The sequence below is a fragment of the Epinephelus fuscoguttatus genome, linkage group LG1 (assembly GCF_011397635.1).
Source record: "Epinephelus fuscoguttatus linkage group LG1, E.fuscoguttatus.final_Chr_v1".
NCBI lineage: Eukaryota > Metazoa > Chordata > Actinopteri > Perciformes > Serranidae > Epinephelus > Epinephelus fuscoguttatus.
In genome coordinates, this window is record NC_064752.1 from 4,105,228 (window position 1) to 4,128,284 (window position 23,057).

Genomic DNA, 23,057 nt, shown 5'->3' on the forward strand with positions numbered 1-23,057 from the left:
GCTCTCTTAGATATGAAGGAGCCTGACCATTTAGAGCTTTATAAGTTAACAGTAGCATTTAAAATTCAATTATGGATTTTACAGTGAGCCAGTGCAGAGAAGCTAAAACAGGAGAGATATGATCGCTTTTCTTAGTTCCTGTTAGTACACGTGCTGCTGCATTCTGAATTAGCTGGAGAGTTTTTAAGGACTTACTAGAGCTACCTGATAATAGAGAGTTACAGTAATCCAGCCTTGAGGTAACAAAATCGTGGACCAATTTTTCTGCATCTTTCCGGGTCAGGATAGGCCTAATTTTCGCAATATTACGCAGATGAAAAAATGCAGTCCGTGAGGTTTGCTTTAAATGAGAATTAAAAGACAAATCTTGATCAAATGTTACTCCGAGGTTTCTTACGGTAGTGGCAGGGGCCAGAGCAATGCCATCTAGAGAAACTATGTCATCAGATAAAGAGTCTCTGAGTTGTTTGGGGCCAAGAACAATAACTTCAGTTTTGTCTGAATTTAACATCAGGAAATTGGTGCTCATCCAAGTTTTTATGTCTTTAAGGCAATTATGGAGTTTAGTTAATTGATTGCTTTCTTCTGGCTTCATTGATAAATACAACTGAGTATCATCCGCATAACAATGGAAATTTATAGAGTGATTTCTAATGATGTTACCTAACGGAAGCATATATAGAGTAAACAGGATTGGTCCGAGCACAGAACCTTGCGGAACTCCAAAACAAACTTTAGTACGTAAGGATGGTTCATTGCGAACGTCAACAAATTGAAAACGATCAGATAAATAAGATTTAAACCAGCTTAGTGCTGAACCTTTTAAGCCAATTAAGTGATCCAGTCTCTGCAGCAGAATTTGATGGTCAGTTGTGTCAAACGCCGCACTAAGATCTAATAAAACAAGTACAGAGACGAGTCCTTTGTCTGAAGCAATCAGAAGGTCATTTGTAATTTTAACTAGAGCTGTCTCAGTGCTATGATGCACTCTAAATCCTGACTGAAATTCCTCAAATAAATTATTATCATGGAGAAAATCACACAGCTGGTCTGTGACTACTTTCTCAAGGATCTTTGACATAAAGGGAAGATTAGATATTGGTCTATAGTTGGCTAACACCTCTGGATCCATCACAAGAACCCCATCCAGTCACCACATCACACCCGTCCTGCAGCAGCTCTATTGGCTCCCCATCACACACCGTATCCAATACAAGATTTTACTGCTCACTTTCAAGGCCATTCACAACCTCGCCTCTCTATACCTGTCTGACCTCCTCCACATTACCACACCCGCACACACACTCAGATCCTCTTCCTCTATCCACCTCTCTGTTCCCCCTGCCCACCTGGCTACCATGGGGAGCACAGTATTCAGCCACTCTGTTCCCCAGCTCTGGAATTCACTCCCCCCTGACCTCTGCAACACCACATCTGCCAATCTGTTCAAATCCAAACTCAAAACACATCTGTTCGGACTTGCCCATTCCACCTGATCAAATGCACTATGTTCTTACACTGTCTTATTGTCTTCCCCTCTGTTTTAATGTATTTGTATGATATTTTGTATGCTGTGTGTCTTGTTTGATGTATGCTTTTTTATCTTTGCTGTAAGGCGATCTTGAGTGGCTTGAAAGGCGCCCTAACAAATAAAATGCATTATTATTATTATTATTATTATTGTTATTATAGGTGTGTACCTGTGTTTCTATTACACAGGTGTGTACTGTGTGTAGTACTAAAGGTGTTTTTATGATCACATCTGTTTTGTGTTTCAGTGAAGTCTGAGACTGAGAAGTTTGTTGAAGAGGAGCTTAGTAACATCAGTATGCCAGAGATGAGGGGCACAGAAGGACGTTTCCAATACACCATCACTGAGTACAACTATAACTCTATATTTATAGTAACACTCTGATACTGAATGTATTAATTTAGTAGTGTAGTAGTAGTGTAGCAATGTAGTACAGGGTTAGTATGTAGTTGTTTAGTATTAATATAGTAGTGTAGTATTCACAGTGAAGTGTAGTATTTATGTTGAAGTGTGGTATTATTAATGTAGTAGTGTAGTATTAATATTAAAGTGTAGTATTAATGTAGTAGTGTGGCATTAATGTAGGAGTGTAGTATTAATGTTGAAGTGAAGTATTAATGTAGTGGTGTAGTGTTGATGTTGAAGTGCAGTAATTATGTAGTTGTGTGGTAATAATGTAGTTGTGTAGTATTAATGTAGTAGTGTGGTATTAATGTAGGAGTGTAGTATTAATGTTTAAGTGTTGTGCTAATGTAGTAGTGTGGTATTAATGTATTAGTGTAGTATTAACATTGAAGTGTAATATTAATGTTGTAGTGTAGTATTAATGTTGAAGTGTAGTATTAATGTAGTAGTGTAGTATTAGTGTAGTTGTGTGGTATTAATGCTGAAGTGTAGTATCAGTGTTGAAGTGCAGTATTAATGTTGAAGTGTTGTATTAATGTAGTAGTGTAGTATTAATGTGAAGTGTAATATTAATGTAGTAGTGTAGTATTAATGTGTTAGTGTAGTATTAACATTAAAGTGTAGTATTAATGTTGAAGTGAAGTATTAATGTTGAAGTGTAGTATTAATGTATTAGTGTAGTATTAATGTACTGGTGTAGCATTAATGTTGAAGTGTAGTATTAATGTATTAGTGTGGTATTAATGTAGTAGTGTCGTGTTAATGTATTAGTGTAGTGTTAATGTATTAGTGTAGTATTAAAGTATTTGTGTAGTATTAATGTATTTGTGTAGTATTAATGTAGTAGTGTCGTGTTAATGTATTAGTGTAGTATTAATGTTTAAGTGTAATGTTAATGTATTAGTGTAGTGTTAATGTATTAGTGTAGTATCAATGTATTGGTGTAGCATTAATGTTGAAGTGTAGTATTACTGTATTAGTGGGGCATTAATGTATTAGTGTAGTATTAATGTTGAAGTGTAGTATTAATGTATTCGTGTAGTATTAATGTAGTAGTGTCGTGTTAATGTATTCGTGTAGTATTAATGTAGTAGTGTCGTGTTAATGTATTAGTGTAGTATTAATGTAGTAGTGTGGTGTTAATGTATTAGTGTAGTATTAATGTTGAAGTGTAGTATTAATGTAGTAGTGTCGTGTTAATGTATTAGTGTAGTATTAATGTTGAAGTGTAGTATTAATGTAGTAGTGTCGTGTTAATGTATTAGTGTAGTATTAATGTATTCTTGTAGTATTAATGTAGTAGTGTAGTATTAATGTAGTAGTGTCGTGTTAATGTATTAGTGTAGTATTAATGTAGTAGTGTGGTGTTAATGTATTAGTGTATTATGAATGTTGAAGTGTGGTATTAATGTAGTAGTGTAGTTTTAATGTAGTAGTGTAGTAATAATGTTGAAGTGTAATATTAATGTAGTAGTTTAGTATAACTGTACTAGTGTAGTATTAGTACTTCAGTATGAAGTACTTTCTGAACTGGGTGTGTACTAATGTCCTCTCTGTGTCGTCTGTCTTCAGTGTGAAGATCACTGAGTTGAATCTGACTCATGCTGACCTGCAGTTCATCCCTGAAGTCGGTTTAATGTTCGATGTTCAGAACTCTTCGATCTCACTGAGTTTCCACCGACGGATCCTCTACTGGTTCTTGTTAGTTTCCTCCAAAACCCTGACTCAGTACTAACCACCAGCTGTGTCAAACAGAACACTGACCTCGCCAAACACGTCTTCAGCACCCTGATGTCACCAGAACACTGATCTAACCAGAACACACCAGAATACTGATTTCACCAGAACACTGATCTCACCAGAACACACCAGAACAGTGATCTCTGCAGAACACACCAGAACACTGATCTCAGCAGAACACACCAGAACACTGATCTCACCAGAACATGTCTTCAGCACCCTGATCTCACCAGAACACTGAGCTCAGCAGAACACACCAGAATACTGATCTCACCAGAACACTGATCTCACCAGAACATGTCTTCAGCACCCTGATGTCACCAGAACACTGATCTAACCAGAACACACCAGAATACTGATCTCACCAGAACACTGATCTCACCAGAACATGTCTTCAGCACCCTGATCTCACCAGAACACACCAGAACACTGATCTCACCAGAACACCAATCTCAGTAGAACACACCAGAACACTGATCTCAGCAGAACATGTCTACAGAACAGAGATTTACCTTGTGGCAAAGTTCTCAGACACAACACTCACAACTGTGCGAGGTTCTCAGAGTTAGATCATCATGACACTCACAGTTACTCCTACAGAACATTATTAGAACCATAATCATTAAACGTATAGAACAATATTATGACTCTCAGGGTTCTATTTAGGAACTGAAACACAACTAACCCCCTCAACCAAATATGATTCAATCATAGTGATGATGATGATGATGATGATCATGCTGTCTATGTGTCAGTTATGACACGGGGAACATCAACGCGTCGGCGGAAGGTGTGAACATCAACACAGCTCTGAACCTGATAAGAGATGATCAGGGACGACTGAAGATCAACAACATCACCTGTGACGCCAAAGTGTCCAAGATGAGGGCCAAGTTCAGTGGGACACTCGGGTACGATTCGCTGACTCAGACATTACTGATCAACAATCACTGATAGATAACATCTGATCAATGATCATCCATCACTGATCAATTGTAACTGATGTCTCACTGTGCTGTTTTGTCTCGACTTGTCTTTCAGGAGAGTTTATGACTTCCTGGCGAGTTTTCTGACAACAGGCATGCGCTTCCTCCTCAATCAAAAGGTCTCTGTCGCTGTCCTATCTCTCTGTCTCTGTCTCTGTCCTGCCAATCTCTGACCTGTCTGTCTCTTTGTCGTTGTCTCTGATCTTTCTATATCTGTCATGTCTGTCTCTGTCTTTGTCCTGTCTCTCTCTGTTTCTGTCCTGTCTCTCTCTGTCCTGTCTGTCTCTTTCTCTTTGTTTCTGATCTTTCTATCTCTGACCTGTCTCTTTTTTTTAATTTTTTTTTATATATATATTTCATTGATTTTAATTTTCAGAATGCAAAAGGAAACAGAAAAACAAAACAGGACAACAGAAAGAAAGACAAACATACAAACAAACAAACAAACAAACAAGCATGACAGCACCTGAATCACAAATCATAGCAAAATGGCAGCATTGACAATATACATCACAGGACAAGCATAGCACAAAAGAAAAATTTACTCCATTCCTGTGTTAGGTAACAAGTTTTCAAGGAAAAGGGGGTTGATGAGAAGATACATTCTTAAATTAAAATTACAAAATCAATTGGATTTAATTCTGAGAGTTAATCCACCCCTCTGTAGAGATTTCATATGGCAGATGCTCTAAAATTGGTTGCCAGATTTTAAAAAAAAAAGTATTGTTCCCCCCTAAGGCAGCAGAGAAGCTTTCCATTGGTAAGACCTTATAAATTTCTCTGTACCACTGCGTTATTGTTGGGGGTTTGTCTTTAATCCATTGGAACAAAATACATCATCTAGCTAGTAACAGGAGTTTTGTTATGAGAGTGTACTGAGAGGGGTTACTCCTGTCTGTCTCTGTCTCTGTCTGTCCCTGTCTTTGTCTGTCTCTATCTCTGTCTGTCTCTGTCCTGTCTGTCTCTGACCTGTATGTCTGTCTCTGCCCTGTCAATCTGTGACCTGTCTGTCTGCCTCTTTCTCTTTGTCTCTGACCTGTCTGTCTCTGTCCTGTCTGTCCTATCTGTCTCTGTCTCTGCCTGTCTCTGTCCTGTCTGTCTCTGACCATTCTCTCTGTCTCTGCTGCTGACCTGTCTGTGTCTGTCCTGTCTCTCTCTGATCTGTCTGCCTCTGTCCTGTCTGTCTCTGTCTCTGTCTGTCACTGCCTGTCTCTGTCTCTGTCTCTGTCCCATCTGTCTCTGACATGTCTTTCTGTCTCTGACCTAACTGTCTCTGTCCTGTCTGTGTGTGTCCTGTCTGTCTCTGACCCATCTGTCTTCAACCTGTCTGTCTTTGAACTGTGTGTCTCTGACCTGTCTGTTTCTGGCTTGTCTATCTGCCTCTGTATCTGACCTATCTCTCTGTCTCTGTATCTGACCTGTTTCTCGATCCTGTCTGTCTCTGTCTCTGTGTATGTCTCTATCCTGTCTGTCTGTGTCTCTGTGTATGTCTCTGTCCTGTCTGTCTCTGTCTGTCTCTGACCTGCCTGTCTCTGTCCTGTCTGTCTCTGTCTCTGTGTTTGTCTCTGACCTGTCTGTCTCCAACCTGTCTGTCTCTGACCTGTCTGTCTCTGGACTGTCTATCTGCCTCTGTATCTGACCTGTCTCTCTGTCTCTGTATCTGACCTCTCTCTGTCTCTGTCTCTGACCCTTATGTCTGCCCTGTCTGTCTCTCAGATCTGTCCTGCTCTGAACCACGCTGCTCTGGTCCACGTGAACTCCATGTTGGAGACGATCCCTGTGAGGACGGAGGTTGATCAGTATATTGGGATCGATTATTCTCTGATCAATGATCCGATTGTGACGTCTCAGAGCCTCGACATGAACTTCAGGGTAAGACGGTTCCTCTGATTTTCTATGTTTACACAGGGCCAGATCTTAAGGGGACGTTAACGTGTGTGTCTCTGCAGGGGATGTTCTTTGACCTCTCTGATCCAAACGACACGTTGGCGAACTACGCTGTTGACCCGGTGATCAGAGAGTATGACCGGATGGTCTACCTTGCTCTGTCCGAGTTCTTCTTCGACAGCGGGATGTTTTCTTACTACAGAGCAGGAATCTTCCAGATCCACATCGTCAACGAGAAGGTCTGAACCACCACAGACTCTCAAAACCACTGTAGACCCTAAATCACTATAAACCATCAAAACTACCACAGACCCGGGAAACCACCACAGGGTCAAAACCATCAGAGTCCTCAATATTTAACATACAAAACCTAGAAACTTCCGAAATCTCTACGGACCCCCCAAAATAACTACATGCACCAAAAACCATCACAGACTTCCAGAACCACCACAGACCCTCAAATTCTCTATAGACCCCCCAAACCAGCTTGAGTTATTAGTCCTGATAACTGACTTTATCTCATTTGACCTTCACTGTTTGTGTCTCCTCGTCCTTCAGATGCCCAAAGACCTCGAGATGTTGCTGAGAACCACCTACTTCGGAACCATCATGATGCTGGTGAACACAAACACTACAGAACACAGTAAAGACACATTAGAGACACAGTAGAGATGCCGTAGATACACAGTAAAGACAGAGAAGAGACGCAGTAGAGACACAAACACAGTAGAGACACAGTAGAGACACAAACACAGCTGAAACAGTAGAGACACAAACAGCAGAAACACAGTAGAGACACAGTAGAGACGCAATAGAGACACAAACACAGCTGAAACACAGTAGAAACATAAATACAGTAGAGACACAGTAGATACACATAAACACAATTGAGACACAGTAGAAGGTCCTAAGGACAGAGGGATGTCGTATGCTGTAAAGCCCTCTGAGGCAAACTGTGATTTGTGATATTGGGCTTTATGAATAAAACTGATTGATTGATTGATTGATTGACATGTCAGCAGGATCAAGGTTGTCTCTAAATTACTAGTCTGAGTGGGCGGAAGTTGGCTGCATAGATCAGCCTCTCACTGGGCAGACCAAGCCATCCGCTGAAGTCCCGCCCTACCACCTTTGGTTGTGTAGCAGTTTTCAACCGTTTCCAACACATCCTTTACTACCTTTTGCGGTGTTTGTACAGGAAAGGCCAAAGCAGACTCTACCTGCTGAGGTGGCTTAGGTCTTTTGGAGTGCAGGGGGCGCTCCTGAAGACCTTCTTTGACACTGTGGTGGCATCAGCCATCTTTTACGGAGTGGTCTGCTGGGGCAGCAGTGTCTTGGCTGCAGATAGGAAGAGACTGGACAAGCTGATCAAGAAGGCCAGCTCTGTTGTGGGATGCTCTCTGGACTCTGTGCAGGTGGTGGGAGAAAGGAGGACGACAGCCAAGCTGTCATCCCTGAGGACTAATGACTCCCACCCCCTGCAGGAGGAGATAAAAGCTGTGGAGAGCTCCTTCAGCGATAGACTGATTCACCCAAAGTGTGTGAAGGAACGCTATTGCAGGTCCTTCGTGCCTGCTGCTGTCAGGCTACATAACCAGCACTGCTCACAGTAGACTGCACCATGGACACTTTATTGACACTTTATTGACACCACAGCTGTCTGCTGTTTTGCACATACAGTAACTTCCACTAGATGTGCTCCCTTTATCCACTGCTCTTTTTTATTCACTGCTGCTGATTATTATCCATTTCCTATTATTTTCATTATTATTATTATTATTATTATTATTATTGTTATTTATTGCCGACTCTTGGATTTTTGTACTTATTTGCATGCCTAGTTATTTAAGTCTTAAAAGTCTAATTTTGAAATCTTTAATCTGACTCTTTTTTCTTGACTGCTGTAACACTGGAATTTCTCAATTATAGGATTAATAAAGGTGTATCTTATCTTATCTTATCTTTGATCTTGCGGGGATGTAGCCATTTTTTTGCCATGGTTCGTGTCCTGTAGGCGATATTTCTGTGGGTGTGTTACACCAAAACCTGTTTCCCCCTGGCAATATTTTGCAAGTGCACTGTTGCTGTGGCACCGGCCAGAACGATTGTGATTAGGCAGCTCTATTCTGAGGAACGTGAAGTTAGCAACACCAGCGACCACAGTCAAATGTATCCCTGGGGCCAGAGCGGGCGACATTGAATCAAATTTAAAGCTGCTGGCTAAAGCTAAACGTAGATTCAGTAAGATTGTTATTCACGTCGGCGTCAATGACACCCGGTTACGCCAATCGGAGGTCACTAAAATTAATATTGCTTCGGTGTGTGAATATGCAAAAACGATGTCGGACTCCGTAGTTTTCTCTGGACCCCTCCCAAATCTGACCAGTGATGACATGTTTAGCCGCATGTCATCGTTTAACCGCTGGCTGTCCAGGTGGTGTCCAGCAAACGATGTGGGTTTTGTTAATAATTGGCAAACTTTCTGGGGAAAACCTGGTCTTATTAGGAGAGACGGCATTCATCCCACTTTGGATGGAGCTGCTCTCATTTCTAGGAACTTGGCAAACTTTATTAGTAATTTAAATCCCTGACAACCCAGAGTTGAGACCAGGACTCAGAGTTGCAGTCCTAAACGCCTCTCTGAGCTTCTAGTTCAGTTACCCAGCCATAGTTTTAATAGTTTTATACAAACGGTGTCTGTCCCCCGACCGCCTAAATTATCTAAATCTAAAATTAAACAAAGAGGAGTTGTGCATAACAACTTCATAAAAATTAAAACCTCTTCTGTGACAGAAAGACAAAACAGGAGAATTAAATGCGGATTGTTGAATATCAGGTCTCTATCGTCTAAAGCAGTGTTAGTAAATGAATTAATATCAGATAATCATATTGATTTACTCAGTCTCACTGAAACCTGGCTGTGTCCAGATGAATATGTCAGTCTAAATGAGTCCACTCCTCCCAGTCATAATAATACCCACATTCCTCGAGGCAGCGGCCGAGGAGGGGGAGTTGCAGTCATTTTTAACTCTAGCCTGTTAATCAGCCCTAAACCTAAACTAGATTATAATTCATTTGAAAGCCTCGTTCCTAGTCTTTTACATCCGACCTGGAAAACCTCGCAGCCACTTTTATTTGTTATAGTGTACCGTGCTCCTGGCCCGTATTCTGAATTTGTATCTGAATTCTCAGAGTTTTTATCCAGTTTAGTTCTTAAATCAGATAAAGTTATTATTGTAGGCGATTTTAACATTCATGTCGACGTTGATAATGACTCCCTGGCTACCGCGTTTATCACATTATTAGACTCCATTGGCTTCAGTCAGGGTGTACATGAACCCACTCACTGTTTTAACCATACCCTCGATCTAGTTCTGACGTATGGAATTGAAATTGATAACCTAAAAGTCTTTCCACAGAATCCCTCGCTATCGGATCATTATCTGATTACTTTTGATTTCTTTTTACTCGTTCACACGCCACTCAGCAACGGTTACTATACTAGATGTTTATCAGATAGTGCTGTCGCAAAATTTAAGGAAAAGATTACTTCGTCGTTAAATTCAATACCAATACCTTCAGTAACAGAGGTTTCCCGTGCCGAATTTAACCTCTCCCGAATTGATCATTTTGTTGATAGCACCGTAGGCTCGCTACGAACAACGCTCGACTCTGTAGCTCCTCTTAAAAAGAAGTTAAAAGCAAAGAAAGTTCTCCTTGGTATAACTCTCAAACCCGTCAGTTAAAACAATTATCGCGAAAATTTGAAAGGAATTGGCGATTAACCAAACTGGAAGAATCTCGTTTAATCTGGACAGACAGTCTCAAAACTTATAAGAGGGCCTCCGCAATGCCAGAGCAAACTATTACTCAGCATTAATAGAAGACAATAAGAACAACCCCAGGTTTCTTTTCAGCACTGTAGCCAGGCTGACTGAAAGTCAAAGCTCTATTGAGCCTTGTATTCCCTTAGCCCTTAGCAGTAATGATTTTATGAGCTTTTTCAATGACAAAATTCTAACTATTAGAGGCAAAATTCATGACCTCCTGCCCTCAGATAGTACCTATCTAACCTCAAACACAGCTGTAAAATCTAATATATATTTAGATTGCTTCTCCCCAATTTCTCTTCAAGAATTGACTGCAGTGATTTCTTCATCCAAATCATCAACGTGTCTCTTAGACCCCATCCCAACTAGGCTACTTAAGGAGGTCTTTCCTTTAGTTAACACTCATATATTAGATATGATCAATATATCCTTATTAACCGGCTATGTACCACAGTCTTTTAAGGTAGCTGTAATTAAACCTCTACTAAAAAAGCCCACCCTGGATCCAGAGGTGTTAGCCAACTATAGACCAATATCTAATCTTCCCTTTATGTCAAAGATCCTTGAGAAAGTAGTCGAGACCAGCTGTGTGATTTTCTCCATGATAATAATCTATTTGAGGAATTTCAGTCAGGATTTAGAGTGCATCATAGCACTGAGACAGCTCTAGTTAAAATTACAAATGACCTTCTGATTGCTTCGGACAAAGGACTTGTCTCTGTACTTGTTTTATTAGATCTTAGTGCGGCGTTTGACACAATTGACCATCAAATTCTGCTGCAGAGACTGGGTCACTTAATTGGCTTAAAAGGTTCAGCACTAAGCTGGTTTAAATCTTATTTATCTGATCGTTTTCAATTTGTTGACGTTTGCAATGAACCATCCTTACGTACCAAAGTTTGTTTTGGAGTTCCGCAAGGTTCTGTGCTCGGACCAATCCTGTTTACTCTATATATGCTTCCGTTAGGTAACATAATTAGAAATCACTCTAAATTTCCATTGTTATGCGGATGATACTCAGTTGTATTTATCAATGAAGCCAGAAGAAAGCAGTCAATTAACTAAACTCCATAATTGCCTTAAAGACATAAAAACTTGGATGAGCACCAATTTCCTGATGTTAAATTCAGACAAAACTGAAGTTATTGTTCTTGGCCCCAAACAACTCAGAGACTCTTTATCTGATGACATAGTTTCTCTAGATGGCATTGCTCTGGCCTCTAGCACTACCGTAAGAAACCTCGGAGTAACATTTGATCAAGATTTGTCTTTTAATTCTCATTTAAAACAAACCTCACGGACTGCATTTTTTCATCTGCGTAATATTGCGAAAATTAGGCCTATCCTGACCCGAAAAGATGCAGAAAAATTGGTCCACGCTTTTGTTACCTCTAGGCTGGATTACTGTAACTCTCTATTATCAGGTAGCTCTAGTAAGTCCTTAAAAACTCTCCAGCTAATTCAGAATGCAGCAGCACGTGTACTAACAGGAACTAATAAACGCGATCATATCTCTCCTGTTTTAGCTTCTCTGCACTGGCTCCTGTAAAATCCAGAATTGAATTTAAAATCCTACTGTTAACTTATAAAGCTCTAAATGGTCAAGCTCCATCATATCTTAGAGAGCTCATAGTGCCTTATTATCCCACCAGAACACTGCGCTCTGAGAACGCAGGGTTACTCGTGGTCCCTAGCTATCAGGCTCCTCTCCTGTGGAATCATCTTCCTGTTACGGTCCGGGAGGCAGACACCGTCTCCACATTTAAGACTAGACTTAAGACTTTCCTCTTTGATAAAGCTTATAGTTAGGGCTGGCTCAGGCTTGTCCTGTACCAGCCCTTAGTTAGGCTGACTTAGGCCTAGTCTGCCGGAGGACCCCCCTATAATACACCGGGCCCCTTCTCTCCTTCTCTCTCTTTCTCTCTCTCTCTCTCTCTCTCTCTCGTATCCTATTACTGCATCTTGCTAACTCGGCCATTCTGGATGTCACTAACTCGGCTTCTTCTCCGGAGCCTTTGTGCTCCACTGTCTCTCAGATTAACTCATATCACAGCGGTGCCTGGACAGCGTGACGTGTGTGGTTGTGCTGCTGCCGTGGTCCTGCCAGATGCCTCCTGCTGCTGCTGCTGCCATCATTAGTCATTAGTCATACTTCTACTGTTATTACACACATATGATTATTGTCACACATGTATACTGCCAGATATTAATACATACTTTCAACATATTGTACTGCAGTAGCCAGAACTATAATATTATTACTTCCATTAATGTTGTTGTAAGATACTGTCATTACCTGCATATCTCTCTCTCGCTCTCTCGCTGTGATATGAGTTAACGTGAGAGACAGTGGAGTACAAAGGCTCCGGAGAAGAAGCCAAGTCTGCAAGATGTATTAAGAAGACAGGATCTAGTAACAAGTCCTCTGTATAGCTGCCTAATGTTCTCTGTGTACTCTCAGTAGAACTCAGGGTGGTATTACAGTACTCTGTATTACTGCCTCATGTTTTCTGTGTTCTTGGTAGAACCCGGCTCTGGTGGAGGCTCCACTGTCCCTGCAGCTCGCAGTCAACTCTCCTCCAAAAACCTCCATTAAGACATCGGGGGCGACAGTTGTGATGACAGCCACTGTCAAGGTGATGGTCCTGCCTCCAGGTCAGCCTCCGGTCCAGCTGAGCAGCATGACCATGGTACACGCACGCACGCATGCATGCACGCACGCACACACTCGCACACACACACAGGTGATGAAGATGTGAGTGATTCTAGTTTCAAACATCAGTCTGAGCTGCAGGAATTAAACATGTTGTCATTAACGAGCACACGTCAAACTGTTGAATCACAGTATAAAAAAAAAGTCATTAAAAGCTTCACATTTTAAAAAGTGTTAATGTTGGAAGAATGAAACATGACATCCTGCATGTTATTAAAGAATTGAACATTTTAATGTTTGAATGTTTCTGTAGCTCGAAGCATTCAGCGGTAGGAGGTGATAACAAACTGGTTCCTGGTTCAGACCAGACCTACAAATACCATCACCTGACCTGGTTCCAGTTTAAACTGTTTTATTGTCTCATGTTTCTGTCCTCCTGCAGGAGTCAAAGTTTAATGCCAAAGTTTCTATGAAGGGGAAACGTCTGGCTGTTCATGCTGACCTCCGCAGGTATATCAACACCCACATAAATTACCGATGTACCTTGTCATCATCACAAGAGCTGTGATTGGTCAGTTTGGGCTGCATGTCTCTGATGTCACCTGGTAGTCAGGTTGAGGCTGCTGTCTGCTTGTTCTGGACACAGGTACTACTGGAAACTTCTCTGGTTTGGGGACCTCAGAATTAATGTGTTCTGTTGGCTTCATCACACAGTGACTTCCAGCATGACCTGGGGCAGTCTACAGAGTCAGCTCCCCACAGTCTGAGGTCATGGTTCTCTGCTGGAGAATGGTGGATTGTTCCCTCTGGGTTGGGAGAAAGTTACTGCCCCAAGAGAAGGAGTATGTGTAGGTCTTGTTCACAGTGAGGGGAGAATGGAGCGCGTGTGGTGTGGCATCTGCAGTGATGCAAGCACTGTGCTAGACCGTTGTGGTTCAGAGGGAGCTGAGCCAGAAGGCAAAGCTTTTGATTTCCTGGTCCATCTCCGTCTCAACCCTCACCTATGGTCATGAGCTCTGGGTAGTGACTGAAAGAATGAGGTCACAGATACAAGCGTCTGAAATGAGTTTCCTCTGTAGGGTGTCTGGGCTCAGCCTTAGAGATAGGGGGAGGAGTCAGACATCTGGAGGGAGCTTGGAGTAGAGCTGCTGCTCCTTCATGTTGAGGTGGTTCAACATCTGATCAGGATCCTCCTGGTCCAGCTGGTAGTGGACCATTCATTGTGGGTCTGCCCTGGGGCAGACCCACAATGAATGGAATGAATAAATAAATGGATGGATGGATGGATGGATGGATGAACAAATGGATTGATGAGTGAGTGAATGGTGGATGGATTAATGGATGGATGGATGGATGGATGGATGGATGGATGAATGAATGAATAAATGTATCAATGAATGAATGAATGAATGAATGAATGGTGGATGATTAAATGGTTAAATTGATGGATCGATCGATCGATCGATCGATCGATGAATGAATGAATGGTGGATGGTTGAATGTTAAATGGTTAAATGGATGGATGGATGGATGGATGGATGGATGGTCCTCCTGTGTGGTCTGGTCCTTGTTTTCCAGTCTTTGAAAATCTGAATCACAAACTGAAAGGAAGTGATATCAGTATTTTGTTTGAAATGACATCATCGCCTGACTGGACCAATGTATTTCTTTCAGGTTTAAAATTTTCTCCAATCAGTCGGCTCTGGAGTCTTTGGCAGTGAGTGTGTTTCACTTGATACTACAACCTTACTACAACCTTACCACAGCCTTACCACAACCTAACCACAGCCTTACCACAACTTTACCATAAACTTACTACAACCTTACCACAACCTGTCTACAACCTAACTACAACCTTTCAACAACCTTAGCTCAACCTTACTTTAACTTTATGATAACAAGAGATGGAATACACACTAACCTGTTTCTCTGTCTGTCTCTCTGTCTGTCTTTTTGTCTGTATCTGTCTGTGTCTCTGCCTGTCTCTTTGTCTTTGTCTGTCTGTGTCTCTGTCTGTTTTCATGTCTGTTTCTTTGTGTCTGTCTGTCTCTCTGTCTGTCTCCCTATCTCTCTGTAGTTGATTCCTCTTCAGGCCCCTCTGAAGACGATGTTGCAGATGTCAGTCGTTCCTTTAATCAACAGTAAGAATCAGATTTATTTATAAAACTTGTTTTACTGTGAAAGACGGAGATGCTGACTGTGTGTGTGTGTGTGTGTGTGTGTGTGTGTGTTTGTGTTCAGACTGGACGAAGCGAGGAGTTCAGATTCCACTGGCTGATGGGATGGATTTCATTGAGGAGGTTGTTGAATATCACAATGTAAGTACACCATGTACACCATGAACACCATAAATATTAAGCTGTGTGTGTGTGTGTGTGTGTGTGTGTGTGTGTGTTTATATGATGCCTCATTCTGATTGGTTGTCCTCTGTACCATGTGATGTTTACCTCTCTGCAGGGTTTCATTGTGATTGGAGCGAATCTTCACTTCAACAAAGGACTGAGAGAAATGATATCAGGTGCCAATCAGACAGAGACCAACATGTAAACATGTAAACATCTACAGATATATTTATAGACACTGTGAACATATAACTCACTGTGTGAACACAACATATAACAAGATGTTACAGTTTTTCTCAGTGACGTTGGTACATTTCTCAGATCAGAATTGAAATTCTCAAAACTACTTGTTCAATCTTCACATCATTGTGTCACTTGTGCACATCAAAAAAGCAGTTTCTCATTTCTTTGAACAAGTTGCAAATGATTTGGTACATCCATGCAAATGATTATGTACAATTCTCTGCTCTTTCCTACATTATCAATTGCTTATGTCATGTTGATCAAAATGTATTACAATGGGTCTCAGTTGAATAGTCTTACCTCCACAACATTGAGGCATTAGTTTATTGCATAAGTCTTTACGTGCAAAATGCCTGAACAAGTTGTCATAATATGTCAAGCATATTTCTATATTGTACATTTCCATTAGACTTTTTTCTAAATCTGTCCTAAACTGGTAAATTGCTCCCAGGTGAATCCTGACTTTCTGTAATGAAGGGAAATGTGTGAAGCATTAGATCAACTAATGATTCACCAGTTTTCTGAAATAAGCTCAAAGGTGCATCTCATGAACCATCAACTGGCAAGTATATATATAGCTGGAATACAACACAATGTTACAATATCTGACAATGGAAGGACAAGGAATTGGACGGGGTCAACAGCCAGAGAGAAGAAGAAGAGGAGGGAGTTTCTTTGTTTGTGCTCTGCAGTGTTGTCTTCTGCTCTCTGTATTGCAATGACATGGTCTGTCAACAAATTACAGTAGAAACAGTAAAAGCGTAAATTTGAACATTGTCCAGTCTCTTCAATCAATCTCCCACATACACTAAGATGTAACTTACAATTTACAATGATTGTCATCAAAACTTTAGCCATAGTTTACATCAGAACATCCCTCCAGAGCACACTGTTATATTGACAACATGACTAAGCAATTTGACTGTCTTATCCGTACACAATCACACAAGGACTTGTCATTCTGATGGCATTGACATATTTACTGACACAGATATTTACTTTTGAGAGATGAACTAAGGATTTTGACCAAAGGGCAGCCCCCTCAGTCTGACATTTCTCCACTTTGTGCATGTATAGGTCCTGTTTGTGCATGTGTGTGTCTTTCAGACCTGTGTGTAATTGACAAGTAAGAGTGAAAACATTGAATTTGTCTTTAGGGGATTAATAAAGTAAATAAAGTAAATAAACTTAAACTTTGAGGAAGAGACTGGATTTTGCAGGTAATCCATGGTTGTTTTGCTATTTGTAGGAACTGTTTTGAGAAATGCACTTAATGTTTTGCAAATGTCGAGTATGATTTTAGAAATCTACCAAAGTGACTGAGAAAAACTGTAATATATTAAAAACATATCAGTAAAGGACGATCCCAAAGACAGCCTCAAAACTAACACACACACACACACACACACACACACACACACACAGTAAGTATATACACACTGATATATACTGGTATGTGGAGTTTTTCCTGATCAGCTGTGAGGGTGCTAATGACAGAGGGATGTCGTATGCTGTAAAGCCCTGTGAGGCAAATTGTAATTTGTGATATTGGGCTTTATAAATAAAATTGATTGATTGATTGATTGATTGATTGATTGATTGATATGTGTGTAGTGAACATTGTTTATGTTGTGACAAATAACATTAAAATCTTTGTAATTTTGTGATCAAATGTTTCTGTGGATGAGTTTTTTTAATAAAACTCAAACAAATGTTTTTCTTTCTAAAACTTTTTAATTAAGGGTTAGGGGGTTAGGGTTGGGTTAGGGTTGGGGTTCATGGGATTATTGGATAATGTTGATGGCACGGGCAACACCATCACACCTGTGCCCCGAAGTCGGTTACTGGGTAAACAGGAAAAAAAAGGGTGCTGGGGGAACTAAGAGATGGTGGCGAAGCCAGGAGGGAAGGCGACCGCCACGCAGGAGGCCCGGGTTCGAATCCGGCTGGGAACAGGGCCGAAAAGGAATCATTTTGATGGTGAAGGGAGAAGTGGTAGTGGAATGGGACAGAGGAAGCGCCCAAGCACAGGTCAGGAGAGAACAATCATTATATGGAGGGAAGGGGGGGCTTAGTGATTAAGGTCCGTGGTCCAATGGCTGTTGGACTCTAAACCGGAGATGATGAGTGAATCCAGACTGTGTGATTGAAAATGTGTAACCAAGTGTGTGGTGAGATTATTGAGGGTGATGTTGCGGATATGTTGTTGAAGGCGCGCGTGTAATGTATTTTGGGTTTCTCCAATGTAGTGTTTCATACATGTGGTACAGGTGATGATGTACACCACATTGGAGGACTGGAGGGTGAGTGAGTCACAGGGAGGAAAGGATAGGCCGCTATGGGGGTTATGAATAAATTTTCGGTTTTTGAAGAAAGAGTCAAATTCTGAGGTGGGGGGTCGATTGTGAGGGGAGAATTTGGAGCGGACAAGTAGGTTAGAGAGGCTGGGGTTTTTTCGATAAGCAGAGATCGGTTTGTGGTTCTGGAAGGGGACATGAGTGGGTTGAATTGACAGGAAATTACTTTTAAGTTGTCTATGCAAGGGTGTGATTTTATGGGAAAAGGTGGAAATAAGTGGAAGGACAGTGGTGAAAGTGGAGGCATTGTGAATGTTGTGTGTGTCTGAAAGTGTCGTGGTGCTTGGGAAAGAGGGAAGGGGGTTCGGGTTGGGGGTACCCGATAGGGGATACGGACCCTGATTAGGGTGAGGGCAAGGGGTCAGGGGTTCGGAGGAGTGCAATGGGTCAGAAGTGCCGTCTGCGTTTTCAGTAGTATGTGTGGAATTATTATGATGTGTGAGATCGTGTGAGTGCTGGCGAGTGGGAGCGAGAGCAGCCAAGGTCGAGTGTTTAATCTGGCGGAGAAAGCGTTTGGAATATTTACGTTTGCGTAGTGCCTGAAATAAAATCTGTGTTGATGCGTTGAAATCCGAGATGCGGGATGAGATGCGGTGGAAACGGATGAGCTGAGACTTGATAAGACCTTTAAAGGTGTGGCGGGGGTGATAGCTGTGTTTATGGAGTAAGGCGTGTGTGTCTGTGGGTTTGAAATAAACTTTAGTGAGTAGTATTTTGGATGAGGAGTTTTTGGGTTCGAAGAAGACTGTGGTGTCAAGAAAATTGACTTTGTCGGGATGCAGAGTGGATTTGAGTTTTATGGATGGATGATGAGAGTTGAGTATCTGGATGAATGTGGTGAAATCTGTTGGGGGATGAGGCCAAATACCAAAAATGTCGTCAAGGTAACGGAGGAAAAGTGTCGGTTTTAGTGGACACTTGGCAAGTGCCTCTCGCTCCCACTCGCTCATGTAGATGTTGGCATAAGAAGGGGCAAAGCGTTGTCCCATAGCAGTACCATGAATTTGTAAATAATGTTGATTGTTAAAGGTGAAATCGTTGTTGCGGAGACAGAGGGAAAGAAGCTGGAGGATTGCAGAATCGGGTCTATGGGAGTCAGGGAATTTTCTGAATGTTGATTCGACAGCCTCCAAGCCAGCATCAGTGTTGATGTTTGTGTAGAGGCTGTCGATGTCTATGGTAAAAAGATGGGCGTGGAGAGGGACAGAGAGGGAACGGATGACCTGGATAAAATGGTAGGTGTCTTTAATATAAGAAGAGTGTTTGGTGGATAGGGGTTGAAGGATGGAATCTAAATACTGAGAGAGGTTGTAGGTAACGCTGTTACAGTCTGAGATGATGGGTCGACCGGGAGGAACCTCGAGGGGAATAGTCCATGTGTGGGGATCTTTATGGATTTTTGGAAGGAGGTACATGTGTCTTGGGCGAGGATTGTTGGAACCGGAGAGGAATTGTTTTTGTTTGCAGTTGATGAATTTCTGTCGGTAGAGTTGTTCTAGTATGGCTTGTATTTGGGGTTGAACGGTGGCCTGTAATGGTTCAGGTATGGGGGTGTAATGGAGTGGGTTTGACAGTTGACGGTGGGCTTCCAGAAGGTACTGTTGTCTATCTAGGATGACTATCTTGGAGCCCTTGTCAGCCGGTTTGAAGATGATGTTGGGGTTATGAATGAGATCGTGTAAAGCTCTACGCTCTTCACCCGACAGATTATCAGGGATGTCAGGTGGCGGGTGAAAAGAGCGCAGAGCTTGATTATCTAATTTGATTATTGCACGGGTTGGATGGGAAAGCTGGGATGGAGTGGGTTCCCAGGTGGAGGGGTTTGTAAAAGGTATGTGGGTGTGGGCCTGTTTGCTGTGAAAGTGATCCAAAAGTTTGATGCGTCTATGGTATTGGTGGATGTCCCCTCGAAGTTCCTCCCAGTCGAAACGTTTTGGGCGGGGGACAAAGGAGAGTCCCTTCTCTAGGAGTGTGATCTGAGGGGGAGAGAGGGTGAGGAGAGAGGAGAGATTGAGGATGTTAGAGTCAGAGTGTAAATGTGAGAGGAGGAGGTGAGCTGGAGGGTGGTTGGGAGTGGAAGGGGCCTGGCTAGGTTTCACTATTGGAACAAATTTAACTGTTTGCACCAGTAGTGGAAAATAGCTTCAGCTGTAGGGCGTGTCCAATGGATATGATCTTTCTCTGTTGCGAAGGTGTCGTGGGGAATTTCTGCAAGGAAGGGGAGGTGTGTGGCGATGGTGTTGTTAATAAGTTTTAGGTTTGATTTCTGGATTGGAGAGAGGTGTTGAGAAAAATTAATGATCGGAAAGTAAATATCTGCGTTGGGAAAAGTAGATGAGGCCTGTTTGTGGAGGGCACGGAGTTGTTTAATGGAAGTCTGTTTAGGATCCTGGTCCTTATTGTTGATACCAACTGAAAGGACCAGGATCTTAGTGGAAGTGTTTACCGGTGTTTTTTCGCAGATTTTAAGGAAATGATAGAAATTTGCTCCGGGGTAACTGTCTAGTTGCACGTTGGGAAGGTTGTGGCCTGGGATTCTGTTAATGTTGGAGTCGCCGAGGATGACGATGGGTTTTCTAGGGCGGAAATGCCATTCAGTTATTTTCCTTTGGTGGTTGGCAAGGTGGTAGGTGGGTTTGAAAGTGGGTGCGTCGGACGGGGTGGTGTGAGAAGTGTAGGTGGAGCGTTGGAAAAAGGCGGGGGGAGTTTGGAGTAATGTGGTGGATGCTGCGGAGGGAGGAGGGGCGGCGCGATGGCTCGAGGCTGTATTGTTGGTTTGTGGTGGGGAGGGCTCAGATGTCACTCTGCTTTGGGCCATGGTAGCCTTGGGAGTGTCTATCATCACGTTGGACTTGCCCTCCTGTGATGTTTCATTAAAAGAAACGGATTTTATTTTTTTGGAAATTTTGAATTTCAAATAGGAGCTCTCGTTAACCATCGCGCCGCCCCCACCGTCCGCAGGGTCTATGGGAGATGAAGCAGGAAAAATGGAATCATCAGTTATGACGGCAACATTGGATTTTACATAGTTGAGCAAAGAGACAGACTCAAAGTCTGCAGATGATGAGACTGTCACCTCTGGGTGAGGGCGGATTCGAACCCCGGTCTCCCGCACCGTAACACGGGTGTTATCCTCTGGGCCACCAGGCTGTGGTTGTTGTAGCAGAGGAGGGGATGTAGGTGTGGCCTCTGCGTGAAGCTGCGGGTGAACCAGAGAGGAATGAAATGAAGTAAGTTTCGGGGTGATGACCGGTAAGACTGGTGAGAGTTGGGGATCGGATGGAGAGGCGGATGGGATGGGGACAGTGAAATGGGGTTTGGAGACAGTAAGTGGACGAGTGCGCTGGGGCAGAGGAGTAGAGGCTGTACAGGGTGGGAAGGAAGGGGAGGAGATTGGTGGTGGATGAGGTGGTGATGTTGGAGGGAGGGTTAGGGTTAGGGTTAGGATTTTATCATGAGAAGTTGGCCTTTTTTGCCTGGCTTTACCTACAAGTTGAATGTTTTTCACAACATTTGCTATGTTGGGCCTGCCATCCATTCATGTGTATTGGGGCCATTTTGCCAGTAAGCCAATATCGCAGTGCCAGTATCCAGGTATGCAGTTATTCATGGTAGTTGCATTTTTGGGCACCAGGGGGCACTTTATCAAGACTCTGGAGGCCAATATCTCAGTATCGTCCAGTTTATCTTTATTAGACCCTAACAATATGAATCTTGGGCCCACAGGATCCACTCATTTAAAATGCATTGGAGTTGTCTGCAATGCTTTCTATGGGCCGCCAGAGTGACTCTAGGGACCCGCAGTGACCTGCATGTCCCCCAGAATAAAAATGCTTCATGTAACCAATTTCGTGGTCTACAATGCTCCCCAAAAACCCCTGATAAACTCTGGGTGGGCCAAAATACAGATGCATTTCATGGCCTTCTCAGTGGTCTGCAAGGTAGGTACCCAAATAGCCACTGAACAACCCTGAGTGGCCCCTAGGGCCCAAAAATATAACAGTTTTTTTTTTTTTTTGCCATCTGAGTGGTCTGCAAGGGGTCCCAGTGGCCCCTGACAGTCCCAAAATGCCCCTGGAAAATATTAGTCCTGGAAAGTATCCAGAAGGTATGGGACTTCAGGAATCAGGATTGACACATCTCTCATGGTCTGCTGTTTACATTTGTAGCCATTTAGAGCTTATATGGATGTTTTTTTTTATTTTCAAGGGTCAGTGTTGTAGAAAATGGATCTTTTTGCATTATACAAAGGAAAAAAAGTGGCCATGGAGGCCCCTAGGGGCCAAAAAAAAAGCTAATTTTGTGGCCCACAAAAAAGACGGAGGTCTGTTCAGGTCTTCTGAACTAGAAGACTCTTGAGATTTGTAAAATCATATTCTGGTAGCAGTAGGTTGCTTGCTCCTCTAAAACCAAAAGTAGCTTTAGGAATGCAACTTCAATGATATTATTCTTTGAATGTGCTGAACTGAATGTAATGCCTGAAAGTCTCAGCTCATTTCATACAATTTGGGGCCAAAAGTTAAATTTTGCCCTTGTTTCTTTACTGACTTGTAGAGGACACTCTGCTGTAGGACATACACAAAAATGCAACTCTAAGCTCCTTCTGGGGCCCCCAAAGTAACCACAACAAATACAACCAGTGTATATTTTAGGTTAAAGGAATTGCAGAAATTGAAATTGTTTTTGTGAGTGTATATACTGAGAGGAAGGTATCCAATGCCCTTTGACCTTGACTGAGGCCTTTCCAGACCAGTTGCTCTTTTGACCTCATGTGGTCACCAAAGCAGATGGAGGCCTGAAGCTTGAACTAGGAGATCCCTGAGATGTGTAAAATCATGCTATCGAGGAATCATGTTGATTACTACTACCATATTGGAAGTAGCTTTAGAAATAACTTGCAGCCTCCAACGTCTAGAACCTGGTTTGGACATGTTTTGTCATTGATTCTGCTCTCCATGTGGGCCAGGCCTGTGGTGGTTTGGAACCCTCTCAGTCTTTCCATCTGCCAATGAGGTCCATATTTGGCCAAACAGGTCAAAGTTATTCTCGAGCCACCTTTGTACTTTTAATAAATAAAGGGTCT

General features: G+C 42.3%; 1 protein-coding gene across 2 annotated transcripts in view; it reads left to right on the forward strand.

The window, feature by feature from the left end:
* The window catches only part of LOC125888116 (phospholipid transfer protein), a 33,075-nt gene extending 15,868 nt beyond the window's left edge, over positions 1 to 17,207 (forward strand). For both annotated transcript variants that reach the window (XM_049575349.1, XM_049575339.1), the window contains exons 3-15: positions 1,779 to 1,878; positions 3,509 to 3,637; positions 4,432 to 4,587; positions 4,718 to 4,781; positions 6,379 to 6,534; positions 6,612 to 6,788; positions 7,108 to 7,167; positions 12,905 to 13,069; positions 13,475 to 13,542; positions 14,707 to 14,749; positions 15,110 to 15,173; positions 15,274 to 15,350; positions 15,490 to 17,207. In XM_049575349.1, the coding sequence (XP_049431306.1) occupies positions 1,779 to 1,878; positions 3,509 to 3,637; positions 4,432 to 4,587; positions 4,718 to 4,781; positions 6,379 to 6,534; positions 6,612 to 6,788; positions 7,108 to 7,167; positions 12,905 to 13,069; positions 13,475 to 13,542; positions 14,707 to 14,749; positions 15,110 to 15,173; positions 15,274 to 15,350; positions 15,490 to 15,579 (1,349 nt within the window). In that variant the 3' untranslated portion in view covers positions 15,580 to 17,207. The remainder of the gene's footprint in view (positions 1 to 1,778; positions 1,879 to 3,508; positions 3,638 to 4,431; positions 4,588 to 4,717; positions 4,782 to 6,378; positions 6,535 to 6,611; positions 6,789 to 7,107; positions 7,168 to 12,904; positions 13,070 to 13,474; positions 13,543 to 14,706; positions 14,750 to 15,109; positions 15,174 to 15,273; positions 15,351 to 15,489) is intronic.
* Positions 17,208 to 23,057: the final 5,850 nt, after the last annotated feature.